General features: G+C 47.5%; 3 protein-coding genes across 3 annotated transcripts; 1 reads left to right on the top strand and 2 right to left on the bottom strand.

Moving 5' to 3' along the window:
* Nucleotides 1–7,738: 7,738 nt before the first annotated feature.
* On the bottom strand, nt 7,739–9,052 carry C8R40DRAFT_1172236 (uncharacterized protein; the record flags this gene model as incomplete). The annotated part of the gene is made up of 2 exons (XM_046231831.1): nt 7,739–8,745; nt 8,809–9,052. The coding sequence occupies 2 exons, from the start codon at nt 9,050–9,052 to the stop codon at nt 7,739–7,741; spliced, it is 1,251 nt and encodes a 416-aa protein (XP_046084979.1).
* Nucleotides 9,053–12,390: 3,338 nt separating this feature from the next.
* On the bottom strand, nt 12,391–13,443 carry C8R40DRAFT_1070719 (uncharacterized protein; the record flags this gene model as incomplete). The annotated part of the gene is made up of 6 exons (XM_046226261.1): nt 12,391–12,501; nt 12,553–12,777; nt 12,826–13,056; nt 13,116–13,193; nt 13,262–13,344; nt 13,401–13,443. The coding sequence occupies 6 exons, from the start codon at nt 13,441–13,443 to the stop codon at nt 12,391–12,393; spliced, it is 771 nt and encodes a 256-aa protein (XP_046084978.1).
* A 1,429-nt stretch (nt 13,444–14,872) lies between these two features.
* On the top strand, nt 14,873–15,483 carry C8R40DRAFT_1070718 (uncharacterized protein; the record flags this gene model as incomplete). The annotated part of the gene is made up of 4 exons (XM_046226260.1): nt 14,873–14,941; nt 14,963–15,180; nt 15,231–15,377; nt 15,435–15,483. 4 exons carry the CDS (start codon nt 14,873–14,875, stop codon nt 15,481–15,483), a joined length of 483 nt encoding a protein of 160 aa, XP_046084977.1.
* Between the last annotated feature and the right edge of the window lie 1,468 nt (nt 15,484–16,951).

Here is a 16,951-nt window from a genome sequence, read left to right as displayed (position 1 = left end):
AGGGTTTTGCCGCTAAGGCCCTAACTTTTCCAAAATTTTCTAAGTCCAACCAGCATGTCGACCAGCCGCACCATCACCACCACCACCCAAAAATCTCCAACCGCCGGACCTTCGAGGTCGCGGCCTGCTCCTCCGCCGCCCATCGATCTCACCGTCCCCGAGGAATCTAGAGAAGACGACGACGACGATGTGGAGGAAGACGACGACGAGGCAATCCGGCGGGCAGAGGAGAAGGTCCGTCGGATGAAGGCCAGGAAGGCGGCGGCGGCGGCTAAAAAGAAAGCCGAGGAGGAGGCGGCTAGAAAGGCCGCGGAGGAGGCGCAGAGGAAGAAGGAGGAGGCAGCGCGGGAGTTGGAGGAGCGCCGGAGGAGAATGGCAGAGGCGGCCACCGCTCGTAGTCGGCGTGGCTCCTCGCCAGGAGGAAGTTCGGTTTCCCCACAGCGGCCGGTGGTGGAAATCCGAAAGGACAAAGGAAAAGGCAAGGGTAAAGCCCAGGTGAGTACTGATACCCTTTGATGAGAATCTTGTGCTGATTCTCCGGCTTATAGCCCGTTGGTGGGGACCCCGATGATGGCGGCGACGGGGATGACGACGACGACGACGAAGATGACAGGGCTCCCTGCGAAAGATGCAGGAGCAAGAAGATCTCTTGCCAGATGCAGGCTGGCAAGAGGAGTTCTGTCATTTGCAAACCCTGCCACGACGCCAAGGTCCGGTGCTCGTACTCCGGGCGGCCCTCAACGGTGAAGCGCGAGGGTGGAGGAACTCCGTACGGCGAGCGCCTGGCGGTGCTGGAGAGCCAGGTGGCTCAGTTGCTCGCTGACAACCGGCAGCTTCGAGATGGTCAGGTGAAGGCGAACACCTACCATCGTCACATGAACCGGAAGCTGGATTGGTTGGTTACGGAAGCCTCAAGGAGGAGAAGAACGCCACCAGAATTGCCGGAGGCTGGGCCGTCGGTTTTGCCGAAGAAACGACGGAGAATTGCGGATAGCGACGAGGAAGAGGAACAGAGGAGAGTAGAGCAGGAGGTTGGGGAAGAAGAGGATGGAGAAGGAGAGGAGGAAATGGAGGAGAGGGAGGAAGAGGAGAGGAATGAGCCGGCGCCGAAGAAGGCCCGGTCGGAGAAAGGGAAGGAAAGGGAGGAGTAGTGTAGTAGTATCACGGACATCGGACCTCGGCCTTCGGCCATCTTCTTGTAAACTTCTTGTCGTCCTCCATCCTGTTGTATAAATTCTTTTTTGGTTTTTTGTTTGTATATATAAAAAAATGGTAACTCGATTTGAAATCGGAAAGCGAATGGGCCGCGACGCGGCGGAAGAATTAATTAGTTCGAAGTATAAGTAGTTTAAGTGTGAAAGAAATATAAGTGAAATTGTAGATAGAAGGATGAGATTAACAATTAAGAGAGAGGGATAAACACTCAATTTGCTATCATCGTGTTTATCCTCTAAACGCACAAAGTAGACTTCGGCGGAGCGCGGCGAAAAAGGGAAATGGAATAAAATGATTTTTTGTGATCAAGGTCCAGGTTTGTGAGGGTATCGGGCGTGGAACGCCAGTACAAGTTCGTCAGCATGTAATTCATCAGCAGCCACCCAAGAGAACTCATCATCGGTACCTTCGTAACCGGCCCACCGAATGTAATAACGTAGAGGGCAACGTTTATACCTTCTGTCCAGCTTGGAGTCGAGGATTTCGGCAACGTTGTACTCCTCTTCACCATCAACTTCAATTGGAGGTGGAGGAGATTGAGTACGATTGGGGAATGGATTCGGCGTAACCGGCTCCAGCTGTGAGACGTGGAAAACCGGGTGAATGCGGCGAAGATAATCTGGGAGCTTGAGCTCGTAGGACAGAGTACCAGGTCGACTGATGACCTTGAAAGGACCAAGATATTTTTCAGAGAATTTTTCAGTAGGACGAGTAGAACGAATGTGCTTAGCAAGAACGAAAACTTCGGAGCCGATCGGGAACTCCGGGTGCGAGATTCTTTTCCTGTCAGCTTGTTCCTTGTAACGAGACTGAGCTAAAAGGATTTCCTCTCGAAGGAAGACGTGGAGTTCATCGAGATTGACGACGAAGTCTCTGGCTAGATCAGACTTCATGTCGACCTCGGGCCGAACGGTGATATTTGGGTGGTATCCTTTGTTAGCGAAGAATGGAGTAATACCAGTGGAAGCATTGGGAGCGTTGTTATAGGCGAACTCGGCGATCGGAAGTAGAGGCGACCAGTCATCTTGTTGGTAGGAACAATAGATCCTGATGTACTGTTCGAGAGTCTGATTGACACGCTCAGTTTGCCCATCGGCTTCCGGATGATATCCAGAGGTATAGTGAAGTTCCATGGAGAGCGCTTTACCGAGAGCCCGGAAGAACGCCGAAACAAATTCGGAACCACGATCGGAAGTAACATGATTAGGAACACCATGCTTAGAGAAGACGTGAATAACAAAAAGCTCAGCTAGTTGTTCGGAAGTAATGGTGTCGTGAGTTGGAATAAATATAGCTTGTTTGGAAGATCGATCCACAACGACGAGAATAGCGGTAAAGCCATTCGACATTGGCAGTTGCTCAATGAAGTCCATGGAGATGGAATTCCATGGTCGGACCGGAACCGGCAAAGGCTTCAACAACCCGTAAGGCCGATGACGGCGAGGTTTGTTGCGCCCACAGATAGTGCAAGAGGTAACGTAGTCACGTACGAAGTCTCTGACCTTGGGCCAGGTGTATTGACGACGTACAGCTTCTAGAGTGCGGTTCTGGCCGAAATGGCCGGAGAGTGGATGATCATGGAAGTAACGGAGGACTTGAAGGCGTAGATCGCCGTGATTAGGAACATAAATACGGTCGTCAAGGCGTAGTAGCTTGTCACTACCTAAGCTCCAACGTTCATTGGAAGGATCTTTTGCAAGTTCCAAACCAACAACGGAGCTCGGGTCGGCGGGAAGGGCGAGGATGATTGCCTGGTGTAGGGCTTCGATATCCATGATTATCGAGGCTCGTAAAACCGGACCTTCCAAGAAGGTAGCTCGAAGAGACGCAGTGAGTTGTTCGTTAGTAAAGATAGGACGGAAGTTGTGAGGGTTCACTTGGGCGTAGCCGATATCCCCCTCTTTAGGGTAGACGTCCCAGCGTCTAGTTATCGAGTCGGGTTTCTCGCCGAGTTTCCCCGGCCGGAAGCGAATGACCATATTAAATTGATGTAAAAATTCTGACCATCGGACCTGTCGGCGGGTGAGAACCTTGGTAGTAGAGAAATACTCAAGATTTTTGTGATCGGTGACGACGTCCACCGGATCACCCGAACCTTCCAGATAATGACGCCAAGCTTTAAAGGCCTCGAAGATGGCCAGTAGCTCTTTGTCGTGGGTATCGTAGTTGAGTTCTGCCGCATGAAGCGTTCTGGAAAGGAAGGCTAGAGGATGAATTTCACCGTCAGCATATTGGATGGAAAGAATAGCCGCAATGGCGTAATCGGAAGCGTCGGTTTCCACGATAAGTGGGCGATTCGGCTCCCAATGAGCCAGTATCGGCGCAGAAGTAAAAGCGATTTTGAGGTTTTCGAAGGCCTCTTGACAGCTGCTGTCCCAGATCCAGGGAGCGCCTTTTCGGGTAAGCCGAGTCATCGGCACAACGATATCGCTATAATTATAAATGAAACGACGATAGAAATTTGCAAAACCCAGAAAGGACTGAATGTCCTTGACCTTCCTCGGAACCGGCCACTCTAGAACTGTCTGAACTTTCTCTTTGGACATGGTTAATCCGTCGGGAGAAAGAATATAACCCAAATACTCAACAGTATCCATATTGAATTCGCACTTCTCGGGGTTGGCGTAAAGCCGATGTTTCCGTAACCGCCGAAGGACTTCCTTAACGTGTTCTCGGTGTTCTTCTGGCGTATCAGAGTAGATCAGAATATCGTCAAGATAGACGATGACACAGACATCGAGCATGTCAGAGAAGATGTCATTAACAAACCGCTGGAAAGCCGCAGGGGCGTTCGTAAGGCCGAACGGCATGACCTTCCATTCGTAAGAGCCGTAGCGGGTCCGAAAGGTGGTCTTCCATTCGTCACCTTCAGCGATTCTGACCAGATGATAAGCGTGAGCGAGGTCCAATTTGGTGTATATTTTAGCTCTTTTCGGAGCGTCGAGGAGATCTGATATGAGTGGGAGTGGGTAACGATCCTTTTTGGTGATACGATTGAGTCCACGGAAATCGACGCAAAGGCGAAGTTTGCCGTCTTTCTTCGGGACGAAAAGGACCGGAGCGCCGTGAGGAGAGGATGATGGGGTGATGGCACCAGTAGCCAGCTGTTTGTCAATAAAGTCTTTAAGGGCGACTAGCTCCTTTTCAGACAAAGGGTAAATACGGCCGAGAGGCGGCGAAGCGCCCTCTTCCAAGTCAATCTTCAGGTCGTAAGGTCTGTGTTCAGGAAGTGAATCTGCAGCAATCTCGTCGAAGACGTCTGCAAACTCTGCGTACTCTTCTGGGATAGAAGGATGGAGTGGAGGGACAGTAGGAGTGGTGGAGGAGCGGTCGGCGGCGCGGGCCGCGACCTCTGAGTGGATAGCACGAAGTAAGATGGGTTCCATACCAGCGTCCTTGCAAGCCCTGTTAAAGACTGCAGCACTGACGAGTGCAATGTCGACCTCAGGAGTTTCCAGTTGAGCAGCGAATTGAGAGACCGTAGGGTAAGAGTAGATGGGTTCAAAGGGGAATTTGGACGAAAGGGGCTTGGCCCGTAAAGTCCGAGAGCGGGAGCGAGAGCGAGAGCGAAGTGAGTCCCCAGGAGGGGTCTCCAGAATTGTCGGTGAAACCGACGGCGAACGTTCCGGTAGCGGAACTGCGACCTTTGCATCAACAGTGTTGACGGCAGAAGGCACAGACGTCTGTGGAGAATCAAAGTGTGAAGTGTTACGGAACGTAATGTTTCGAGATGCCCAGTCAATCAACGGATTGTAGCGGGATAAGAAACTGTAACCTAGTACTGCTTTACAGGATGAATCTAAATGAGTAACATAAAAGGGTAATAGAAGCAGCTCGCCGGAAGGGAACCGAACGGCGATATTCGCCATATCGGTAATGGGTTTAGAAGATAATGAACCATCAAAGAGACGAAGATTAACAGGAGAGATTTTGGTCGTAGGAATAGAATTTTGTGAAACATAACGAGTATCAATGAAAGAGTCAGTAGAACCAGAATCAACAAGAGTAGGAAATTTGAGAAGAGCAGAGATAGGTTCGGCCGGCGCGGCCGAATCGGATAACGAGAATTCAGTAGTTAATGAAATTACAAGAGAACGTTCAATGGAAGAAAGAGCGGACGCGTTGAGATATAACTCCCCAGGTGAGGTACGAACCTGATCAACGCAGCTCCCGTTTCGTACCGGGGAACAAGAGCTGCGGACTAGTTTTCCGAATCCTCTTCAACAACCTCAATGGTTGCTTCGGGGGTTTCTTCAACCTCGGCAGCGCGGCCCTTCGATTCCCGGGCCTTTCGCTTGTTGCAGTCAGCAATCTGATGCTTACCACCGCAGAAGAGACACAGGTTGTTCTTCATCCTTCTTTCCCGTTCGGAGGGAAGTACTTTACCATCTGCTCCTAGATGATTGAACGCGGGGCGCTGACCGCCGGATTGGCCGGAATTCGCAGAATTCTGGGGCTTACCATTGTTGTTAGGCTTACCACCAGAGAAGGGTTTAGGTTTCGGCGTGAACGGCGCCGAAGAGCCCGAAGGCTGAGAATTGTTTTGCTGGTTAGTAGAACCAGTCTTGAAGTCCGAGGAACCCTTCTTCGGGTTCCGAGCAATAAAAGGCTTGCCAGCCTCACGCTTCTTGGTTTCTTCGCGCTTCCAATAACGATTGTCAATACGAAGAACTTCTAGACGATAAGCGGCGAGCGTCGCCGGTTCGGGCAACCGCGCCATTTCGTCCTTAATGCGTTCAGCCAAGCCTCGTCCATAAGCCCATTTCAGGGCAGCAGAATCCCAGTTGGTACTAGCAGCCAGAGTGTTGAACCGGATGTTGTACTTCCGGATGTTCTCGGTTTCCTTCATCTTAAGGTTACCAAGGGCGTCCTCGGCCTCGCCTTGGGCGTCGTAAACGCCGAAATTGTCCTGTAGCTCCTTTACAAGGGCCGTGAAGGACGACGTCCAGGCCGGCAGCGAGTCGAGATCCGGATCGAGGATATCAGGGACAAACCATTCTTTGGCTGACCCACTGAGATAAGAGAGAGTGTAGTTCACCTTCCGTTGGTCGGTGAAGTACTTGGGACGGTCATTGAAGACCAGGGCGAGATTGACGAAGAATGTTTTGAGTTTTCGGGGATCCGAACCGTCGAATACCTCTGGCTCCTTGACCTTGCTCTTAGATTCAGAGCTGTCAGAGGGACGGCCGAGTGCGGCGAGAACGGTACCGAGGGTTTCAATGGAACCCTTGAATCCCGAGAGAAGATCCAACATAGCTCGTTGCTCGTTGGGGATGTCAGGAGAATTAGGAGAACGAGGACCACCAGGTCCACCAGGACCACCAGGACCGTCAGGCCCACTGGGGTCACCAGGCTCACCACGCGGTAAACCGCCGGAATCGTCATCCAGATCGTCATTGTTGTTGTCGGCGCCCGGATCGTCGGGGTCGACAGGAGGGTCTTGATCATCGTGATCACCGGTGTCCAAATCGAAGTGAGGAGGTGGGTCACGAGGAGATTCAGAAGCAGCGCGACGTTGGGGTTGTTTCCCCGTACGGCGGGCTATGGCTTGGAGGATTGGAGAATCAATACGAGTAGTTGAACGGCCCCGAGCCGGAGCGACCACGGGGGGTTGTCCACGGCGAGGGGTCAAGACTTGGACAGGTTGTCCGTCACCGGTGTACAAAGTGCTGTACTCAAATTGCTGATCTTCTTCCATGGCTTCAGGAAGAGTTGACGTAGTAGGAACTGTGGCTGGACCGAAACCGCGATTACGGCGACGTGGTTGACCGATGGCAGAGATAGAGTCGGAGAATGGGGCAAATGATTGAGCTGTGGTGAAGAAAGTGTTTTCTTCGGAATTAGCTCTGGATTGAGCTCGAGTTTTCGGAGGCATAAAAAAAATGATATGTCAGTACGACGTTACGGATTGAGTTTAATTATACTGTTAAGATCATGCAACCCGTGTAACCGTGCCAGAGGTCACAGAGTGTCTAAGTGCGGAATACGAATGGGACAGTAGTGAAGTTATTAACAACACCGCCGTTACGCCGTAAGTCCCCGGAGGTCGAGAGTATAGAAGAGAGGAGCTGAGTAGCAGCCAAGTCGGAGCGGCGATAACGCCGGTGACGAGGAGCGAACCAGAGAACGTATAAGTCCTAAGGTAGAGTAGAGAGAGCTTCAAGGCAGTAAGCCTGAAGACTTAGAGGAGCACAGAGTGAAAGAGGGAATCTAAGTCGATAATTAAACTGAGGAACTACAGTAGCGTACAGGCAGTATTTATATCTACGGATCGGCGCAGCGGTGCGGAGCGCCAGACTAACTACTAGGAGCTATACGAGTAGTACCTGCAGGGTAGAGTAAAAGACAATAAGAAGGGACTAGAACGAAAGGGTATGTGTAGCGAGAAAGAACAATAAGAGTGAGATAACAATAAGGAGCAGATCTTCGGAATCCCGAACGGCGGAATGGAGGCCCGCGGCATGGACTTGACAATATCCCATTCATCTGCAACAGAGTCATAATGCCTTTGACGCTGCCCATATCATTCCCAAATGTCCTCGTAGTTGTTTCTGCCAACAGCAGTACAAACGCAGATACCTTCAACCATGTCCCAGTAGTAGACTCGCGCTCCTTTGCGGCCTGGGGGCATATCCCTAGATGCATTTTTTTCCCGTTGAAGACGTGATTGCCGATCTTTCATGTCCTCAGAGGCTATCTTCCGGAGTCTATCAATTTCTCTTTGCTTGAGGAATTCGATAACACCTTCGCTTTTTCGGGGTTGAGTTCCACCATCAAGCCGGGGAATGCGCAATTTTTTTCCAATTATGTTAGTCGTGCTGCTCACAGCAACGGATGTGGGGGGTGTGGTGGGTGCAGGAGGTGAGTACGGAATTTGTTTGGACATGAGATGGTTGACCAGAGCTCTACTTGGAACCGGGATGGAAGGAGGGAGCCCCAATGGGACTCTCCAGTCATTAGTACTTCCCCAATACAACACCAAAGGCATTTTAGTCTCGAGGAATACCGAAAGCAACGACAAACAGCCTGAATGATGAACATCAAAGAAGAGTCCGACCATGGGTATATCCATGATCTCATAAAAATAAGACAGCCATTCTGCACTGATGGAGGTTCTTTCCCTGAGCTTTTCCTGCCATTCCCACTTCGACGGCACTGGCCCGTAGCGTTCTTGCTCCATTTTGTTCTGCCTATCACTCCAAAATGAATTCGAAGGAGGAGCAGGGATATCTTTTCTTCTTTCAACAAGATTCCCCCACTCATTCTCAAGATGATAAAGCAAGCGAAGGAAAAAGGATACCGATGCAATGAGTGGAATGAAAGCTTGGCGAGACCGATGTGCCGCTGCTCGAGCCTTGTCCTGGTTCTTGTACAATTTTTTATAGCCATATTGAAGGGGAAAAGCCCAGAGGCGAAAATTTTCTGGTACGCCAAAGCAATTGACAAACATACAAGCTCTGAGGAAAGCTCTGAAGTTCCTTTCCAAAGAATCCCAGTCTGTTTGGAGTGACAGGTCTAAGGCAAAGCCATCTATATTATTACCAGTTATTGGCAGTGTGTGTGCACTATAGTCTAGGCATCTAAGGAACTCACATTTGAAGGGATTGCTACTGGGCGCAAACCCCAGGAAAGGGAGAGATGATGCGACCCATTTTGGAGTATAAAAATTTGCCATAGCCGTTGCGTGAGGACTAGGGTTGATGATCTCTGTTTTAGAAGGAACCGAGGGATAGGATGCCGGTTTTCGATTGATGAATGTGAATACAGCTGAGTCTATAACTGCGTGAAAACTGAATGGGTTTGACCCTTCTTCCGACACTGCAAGAGAACAGTTCATGGTCTGAAAATGTATCTAATCATCAGTGTGATTCACGGTAGTTCTGAAAAGACGTACCAATCTTGGACGTTACCTACGGGTGACCTAGTTATACTGTACTGCAACGAAGAAAGATTGGATGCTTAAGTGATCAACCTTTTGATCAATCTTGTGATCATAACGGCGCACGTTACTGATGATCATGAACAGGTCGCGTCGTCACTAGCTTTAGTTGCGTACGATTTAGTGGCTACTTATGCTTATGTAGTGATAATTGTTGAGTTGCATGAGAATATAGTGGTATACATGTGAGTAGAAGCATAACGGGTGCATGGGCATTATCAGGCGGTCGGGTAACGACGAGTTTCTACACCGAAGATCCTCTGGTTGTCTCCGTGAACCTGAAAAGAAGCCCATCCCCAACAACAGGGGCAAATTGTTCATTTTTTCAAGTATCAAATCCTTATCTAAACTTCTTGGGCAACTGATGACTCAACAGAATAGAAACATTATAGAGACAAAGGGTAACATTTTTTGTCGCAACTTATGTCTCCGGGCTCCTGTGCGTATTCTACGCACTAAGCTAAGTACAGGTATATCAGTTGAGCATTCCGATGCACATATCTTTTGTCAATAGTGCTTCATCTTTTATGTTTATGTCAATACCATCCACTACATGTTGTATCCCTAGCATTTACATCGCGATTTCGTTCCTGAGGACGAATAGTAGCAGCTTTTGCTTTCTTGGCACCGAAAGTGAGAGCAAACCTAGCTTCTCAATACGCAAATGTAAAGGGAGCACCGGCCTATGCCTATTTTCACTCATAGGGAGGTGTTTAGCCATAAACTGGGCCAAAGCCCCATTAAATTGAATGCATCATGCAGGGCCCTACAGGAAGGGTATGGTATGGTAAATAATATAAATGAAAAAAGAAGTCTAAGTAAAAAATAAAATAACAAGGTTAGAGTGGAGTGAAATGGTTGAAAGTAAAGATGTGATGTGGGAGAGGAGGGAGGGTGACCAAAAAATGACCAGATCAACCTAGATCTGCCCAAACATCAGTTGAAAACCATGTAAAACACCCATAAAAGATATCATAGACACACTGAGAACCCAGACCTCTAATCTGTACACAAAAGACAAGGAAAAATGATGTTGAAGCTGTCAGAGCTATGGCAGGTCCTTGAATCTGAGGCTAGGCCTGTACAGATGAAAGGAGGACCTGGAGGATGATGTTGAAGCTATCAGAGCTGTGGAAGAAAGCCAGTGTTCTCACCCAAATCACCAAACAGGAGATGGTGGTGGTAAGAGAGAAAGGAAGAGCTGATGGGATCACATGATTCTGACCTTTTTCACACAGGCCTCTGCTCAGAAACTCTGGCACCTGACTGAAACAGAACACATGATCAACACATCACCTGATCCAACTGGCCCCATGTGAGGTGCTACCTGTACACATCTGAGGACAGAAGTGAGGTGTGACCTGTACACATGTTGAGAAGTGAGGTCTGGCCTGTACACAACTGAAGAAGTGAGGTGGAAACACCTGTACACAACTGAAGAGGTGAGGAACACAGCCTGTACACTTCTGTAAAAAATCAGGTGGAACCTGTATACATCTGAGGGTGAGACCCTGTACAGAAGTGAGGTAAAACCTGGAGAGAGAGAGATAAATCTGTACACAGCTGAAAAGTGAGGTTGTGGAGAAACCTGTACACATTTTCAGAAGTGAGGAATATCTGTAGAGTTTTTGGTGAGAGGAAGCAACTGAATATTTATGTACCTGTCAGAAGTGAGGAGGAGGCCTCCTGTACACTTCCAAGGTACTGAGTGGAAGATTCAGTTGCTGGTGGGGATCTGTTGGTTTGCAGAGGCCTCCAGAAACACTCCCTACCCTTGGAATCCGCCTTCATGTCGACCAATACCATGGATTTGAGGACTTTGACTGTTCGGTTGTATAGGGTCATCCTTGCAATTATAGGTGTCTTCGTGTGCTTTCCTTTGGGTGGTGGTCTTTTGTTTCCTGTACTTGAGGTAGTGAGTGTTTATGGGTTCTTGCCACATCTACCATCCTTGGGAATGAAGATTTGTTTGTCACTGGTTGTAGTCAGCATGTTGCGAAGGGTGGTACAGGCAGCCGTGTTCACTTACTAGTAAGACCTGGTGAGGGTTTGAACGATGGTGCACATACAGCGCACCAGAGATGTACTGAAGCATGATACTTAAGCCGATAGCAAACTAGAGGTTCGCCCTTTCCAAGGCTCTATGTAGATCTCGATGTCAATGAAATGAAATTATTGAGGAAAAAGTAACCTTTGAGTTATACAACACTTCTGCCTCTTCAATACTCTCCACCCCCAGCCAACATGTTTTTCTTCTTAGTTCACCTATAGCGCGTGCTTGGACTCGGTAGGCACTAGGGTTGAGGTGTCGTGTGTCGGCATGTCCAGGTTTAGAAGGTGGATTAGACTCTGTAGCACATGTGCGGCCACCCAAGGGGGGTACAGGATCAATGGGCCACAGTGTAGAGGGTCTAGCTAAAAATCCATGTAGTCCTGCGAGAGCGTAAGATATGAATAGGCCGTCGATTCAAGTATACCAACGAGCTCACTGTCTTCGAGTTATGCATGATGCTCGGAGAACTGTGTGTCAAGTCCACCCATGGACTAATCAAAATTGAGCAGGCGATGGCATACCCATGTCGCGAAGAACAGTCAGAGTGGTCGAGCACAAATTTCCTCCGGCACTATCACCAGCAAGAACTCTTTTAGATGGCCGAATGGACGGATGACGAGCACCAATGAGCGGTCAAATAAGGTAGGGATCTGTCAAGAAGTGTAAGAAGAGGCTGCACAAGTAACAATCAGATATGCCCATGCGCGAGTGAGCTCTAAGTACATGGTCGACCTCAACAAGAGATGATTGCCTGCCGGACGAAGATATAAAAGGGTTTGAGCGGCCCGTGGGTGTGCAATTCATTCTTGTACTTGAGCTCACTTGTGCATACATCATATTTCGCTCTAAATGCTATACGTTGACTTGACTCGTATGCACTGATATTGAACTACGCCATTTCTGCGGATGCATCATGCTTGTCAACAATTACGGCTCCCCCTCGGACTTGCTGCGTCTGGTACGGACGCGAACGGGAACGGCTGCGCACATACGTTGAGCAATGAATTAAACATTCCTCTCCAAAATTAGTTCACAGAATTCCGATGTGGTGGGTTTTCTTTAATTGTTGATACGCAAGACCTTGTCATCTATTAGATTTTTTGCTGCGAAACAGCCCTCGTGCGCAGTGTCAGGAAATTGGTTGACCAGTACAGTGGACATATTACCACAACACCTTCAATGACTACGTATAAATTCCCATGACAAAAGCAACAAGCTCCCATGAAATCAGCACAGTAAGGCTGACACCAATAAGCACTGTAGTCCATACGAACACGGTCGGAAATAGGTTTCGCTAACCAATTTGATTAGCATGTTGAATGAAATGAAAGACAATCTGGCCTACCACATCACCACGATCGCTGGTCGGAAACCAATTGCAAACCAGATAGCAAGTTAGAACACCGACTCCGAAAAATAAAACCCCAAGTAACCAGCGGTAAAACCCCAGGCTTTGCTGAACTAGAATCAAGATATTCCAGGCTAATTTGGATTCTACGATAGTATAGGCTAATGTCCCAAAGTGAAACATTAAGTTGGATATGTTGAGATTAGCAATGTCGTCGGTTTGCTACTCATGTAAAGTAAGAGTAGCGCTGGCACTGAGGAGTTGACTTACCATTCTTTGTAAAATATTCCAGTTTGTTCGAACATTAAGATTCCACTGAGTGCCCGTGAAAGAGCCCCAGGTGCTCTCATAGTACATGTGCATTGATGTAAGACGTTCAGGAAAATAACTTGCAAACTCCAAATAACTACTGAGCCAGTGTCCCGAGTCGAGCCAAGGCGTTTCGTCGTTCCATGATTTACTTTCACTGTCAGCGATTCGTTCATTCACTGCATGAGAATGCTGTACACCCGGGGCCCTATGAATTCAACGAAAGACGTCCAGATATCTCATTAACTCACCTCCGAGTCTTTGTCAGTGATATTACCAGTATCAATAACCACAAGATTCGACTCTACTCCGGAATCAGTCTGAGAAGACTGCACGCATTTACTTAGGTCCAGAATGTCCCAATAGGTTAAGGCTCAGGCCTCAGGGAGGCACTCACCATGACAGCACCAGGTCTATCTGTTTGGCTGAGTGTGTTGGATGAGCTCGCGATCGGCCGAGACTCAATGTTGTCCGTATCACCTTTGAGCGAGGGTCAGTCCTAGTGACTGCAAAAAAAACTATACAAGGCAGCTCACATTGATAATCGGGGGTGTTGGGACGATCAGATTGGTTCGACATCCTATCCGTCAGGGATTAGCAGAGGAATAAGTGACCGCCGCGCATGACCCGGGATAGCCGGCATATATATCTCTTTCAGGTTGACCTGACTGCAATCACTACTTCTATGCTTGATGATACGGACACTCCCGCTGACACCACCTCTATTACCTCTTCAATCCCTCAGCTGGAACCCTCATCACATCTAACATGCTGTTGTCAACGAGATGCCTGTAATAATTTCAAAGCATGGAAGGCAATCATATTGCGGCTGGAAAACAATTTTATTCTTAGTGCTGGTACGCCTGCTGAACTCCGGATCCTAAGGATCAAACTCAAATCTAATGATATATTTAGAAGCAGGACAAGCTTTACTACAGCATCATGATGCCCTTCGCCTCCTCCATCAGGTTAGCCCCTCTACTTCAACGCACTGAAATGATCAAACTGACCAAATGTAGGACTGTTCTGCAAACAATGAAGACCATGATCATCGATTTTCTGAATTGCTCGACAAAAACTACTCTCTTGAAAAGGCGTGTCTACTTGTAGACACTGATACAGGGACTCAAAGGAACTAATATTGTATGCAGAAACTCGATCTCGCTCTTATCAATAATGAAGCTGCTGAAGCATCTGCGTTCACTTTGCATCGAGAACTAGATGAAGCTCGTGTTGAGCATACTGTAGTGATAGAACACTTTCTACATACATTACACAGCGCCTCATCACTCCTAGTTATCACTGTAGTGACTTACTTAGTGTATAAAGTACTTACAGACTTCATTTCTTAGTTTTACAACTCATAACTTAGCTATTTCTTTAGTGTTACTGTAGTTAGTTAGTTTTCATAGGTGCGCACAATTGTGGACACCTATTATCACGCCTCATGCGTTTCTAGTACATACAAGACCAAACAAACCTGTATTCCTACTATAGTTGAAAGATACAAATCAATACTCATACTATATTGACTCTGGTCATTGTTACTGTGTTTATTGGAGTACTGAGCAACTACAAGACTCTGTAGCACAACCTACTGAGCTTGTACTAAGGCATTGACATTCTCTGCACTGAGCTGGGTGGCATACTGTTTGGGTTAGCTGAAGGGCGCTCCAGTGTGTTTCAACTTCAACAAGTGCAGTCTCCTTCAACAGCTCGTGCCACTATAACTCACCTGTCAGCTAATCATGTGGATATTACCACTTTAGGTACTCGTCTCTCAAGGCTTAATGGTGAGCTAGATGATATGCAGCAGGAAAGAGATGTTGCATTGATAAGGGTGTCAGTAATTGAGTCCAAACTCAAATTGTCGATGGAAAAAGCATATGCGTTCCATTAATGCTTATAATTTCTTTATGCTAATTGATTTGCAATCCATGTGTTAGCTGAACTCCACTCAGAAAATCGCCGACTGCGAAAAGAGTTGAGGCAGAAAGACCAGCTTCATATGGATTCCAATGAGTCACTGCTGCAAGGTGCAAAATCTAAGATTCAAAAGCTAGCACTCAATGCCACGGTACGTTTGAATAAACTTCAGTTGACGGATGATAATTACGCAGCTCACCAGCTTAGTTCGACTGCAACATCAACATTAGAAAACGTAGAACTCACGAAAGCACTTGAAACTGTGTATCAACATAATGAAAATCTTAAGCGACACAATGACGAGCTGCAAGCTCTACTCGCCGATGCCCAGGATGAAATATTTACTCTCCGGGAGGAAGTTGAAGTCCATCAGGCCAATCCACCGATTCAGTGAGGTAGCTTTTATTCTATTACTGGTGTATTGCACTGACTCGTATCAGACGACTTCTGGAAAGCAATGAAGATCAAAAGACTTGGGGCACTTCTATCTCTTCACTCAAACAGGACACGGATTCTTTGCATCGACTCACACTTGATCCGCGTGCTTCCCAGGGGAATGAAGAACAGCAGGGTGAACCACCGATACGGTGAGGTACTACCCTGGTACTACCGTACCGTAATGTCTTTATACTGATGCTTTTTAGGCGTCTCTCCGAATTTGATCAGGATGAGTTCAATATCCAGATTGAATGAGAATCACAATTCGTGGAATGATCCATGAATGAAGTCCATGACCTCAAAGGTCAAATCACGATTGACCCAAAATCAAATGCCAATGAGAGCTTGAAAGAGTCAATCGGTACGACAACCTTGAATGTGAGATTCTGCATCTCAAATCATGCAAACCAGTCTAATATACTTCAAGCGTAACAACTTCCTAAAGTCTTTCTTTCTAATTGGAATATTCAGTTGCTGGTTGTATTGCATGAAATTCATTTGGCTTGCGTCAGCGAAGTATGCTAGTCGGCCGGGTTTGGTCGGATTTCTTCTGCCTGGGGTTCTCTCGTTTATCCTCGTTCAGAACTTTGGAAGGCATAATATAACGGTGCAGGTGAAGCAACGATACTTGCTTTAGAACTTCGTTAATCTTTTTCGCAGCCCAAGCCTATCCTGGTCACTGTCACTACATTTATCGGTACTCTATCTTGCACGTTCGTCGGATGGTGGATTATTTCTAGGGTCAGAGAAGTACTTGCACTGTCATATATCATATATCTTGTTGGTTCAACGATGCACACGCGAGTAAAGTCAGCAGTCAACATCTAATCAAAAGGTTTCTTTGCCGTTCACTGTTTTTGCTTTGAATTCCCATGGTCTTGCTCAACGTCGACCAACACTATAGCTACTAAGATGCAATTTGTCTGACGAGTTACGTCAATTTCATTGGATTTTATCATCAGAGGTTGAAGAGTGAGTGAGTGCAAATGATTTTGGGTTGTGCGGTAAGGGAGTGAGAACGAGCACAAGGTGAGAAGTCCGCTCCGCACAAACTGGTTTAAACAGATGCCGCAGGTTATACCACTCATGCTTTGCAGACAATCAACAATAACATTCCAGGTATTTCCGCATCGAAAGTGCATTTTCCTCACCGTGTCCCCCACTTCCCCGTAATATTTTTACTGTGGGCATTACAGAACGCTAAACTGAATTTAGATTCACGCATCATATGCACAAAGAGATTTACGAGGTCATCATCACTTGCTTCGCGTCATTGGTCGAATTGGAAGTGATCAACTGTAGTGAGTGCTGTGGCTGGATCGTGCAGCGGTTCTTCTTCGTTTTCTCCCAGTTCACACTCGACCACCTGCGGCTCCTTTGAAGATCACTGTTCAAAAAGTATCGGGGCAAAACATTTTCTTTGCGCAGTGTACAGGGAGTTTTGTCCGCCACACAATCGCATGCATCATCCTTTTGATTAGAATTATTTTATAGAGGTTACTTTTTTGTTTTGTACTATCCTGGTTGCTCGTTGCATGCACTGTACCCTAAAGTGGTGCATTCGTGTAATGATCCTCCGTGTGGATTCCGTTGCTTTCCGTTGACGAGAATGATCTTCGTTGTCATATCACATAGTAGCAACCGCGATTATTATAATTATATAATGGAGCAGCAAGGCAGATTCGGCGCGGTCGCAGCTCAAGAAAAGGAAGTTCAGTGATGA

Source organism: Lentinula edodes, assembly GCF_021015755.1.
Source record: "Lentinula edodes strain Le(Bin) 0899 ss11 chromosome Unknown C8R40scaffold_24, whole genome shotgun sequence".
NCBI lineage: Eukaryota > Fungi > Basidiomycota > Agaricomycetes > Agaricales > Omphalotaceae > Lentinula > Lentinula edodes.
Note: the sequence above shows the minus strand (reverse complement) of the source record. Positions and strands in the feature narration are given on the sequence as shown.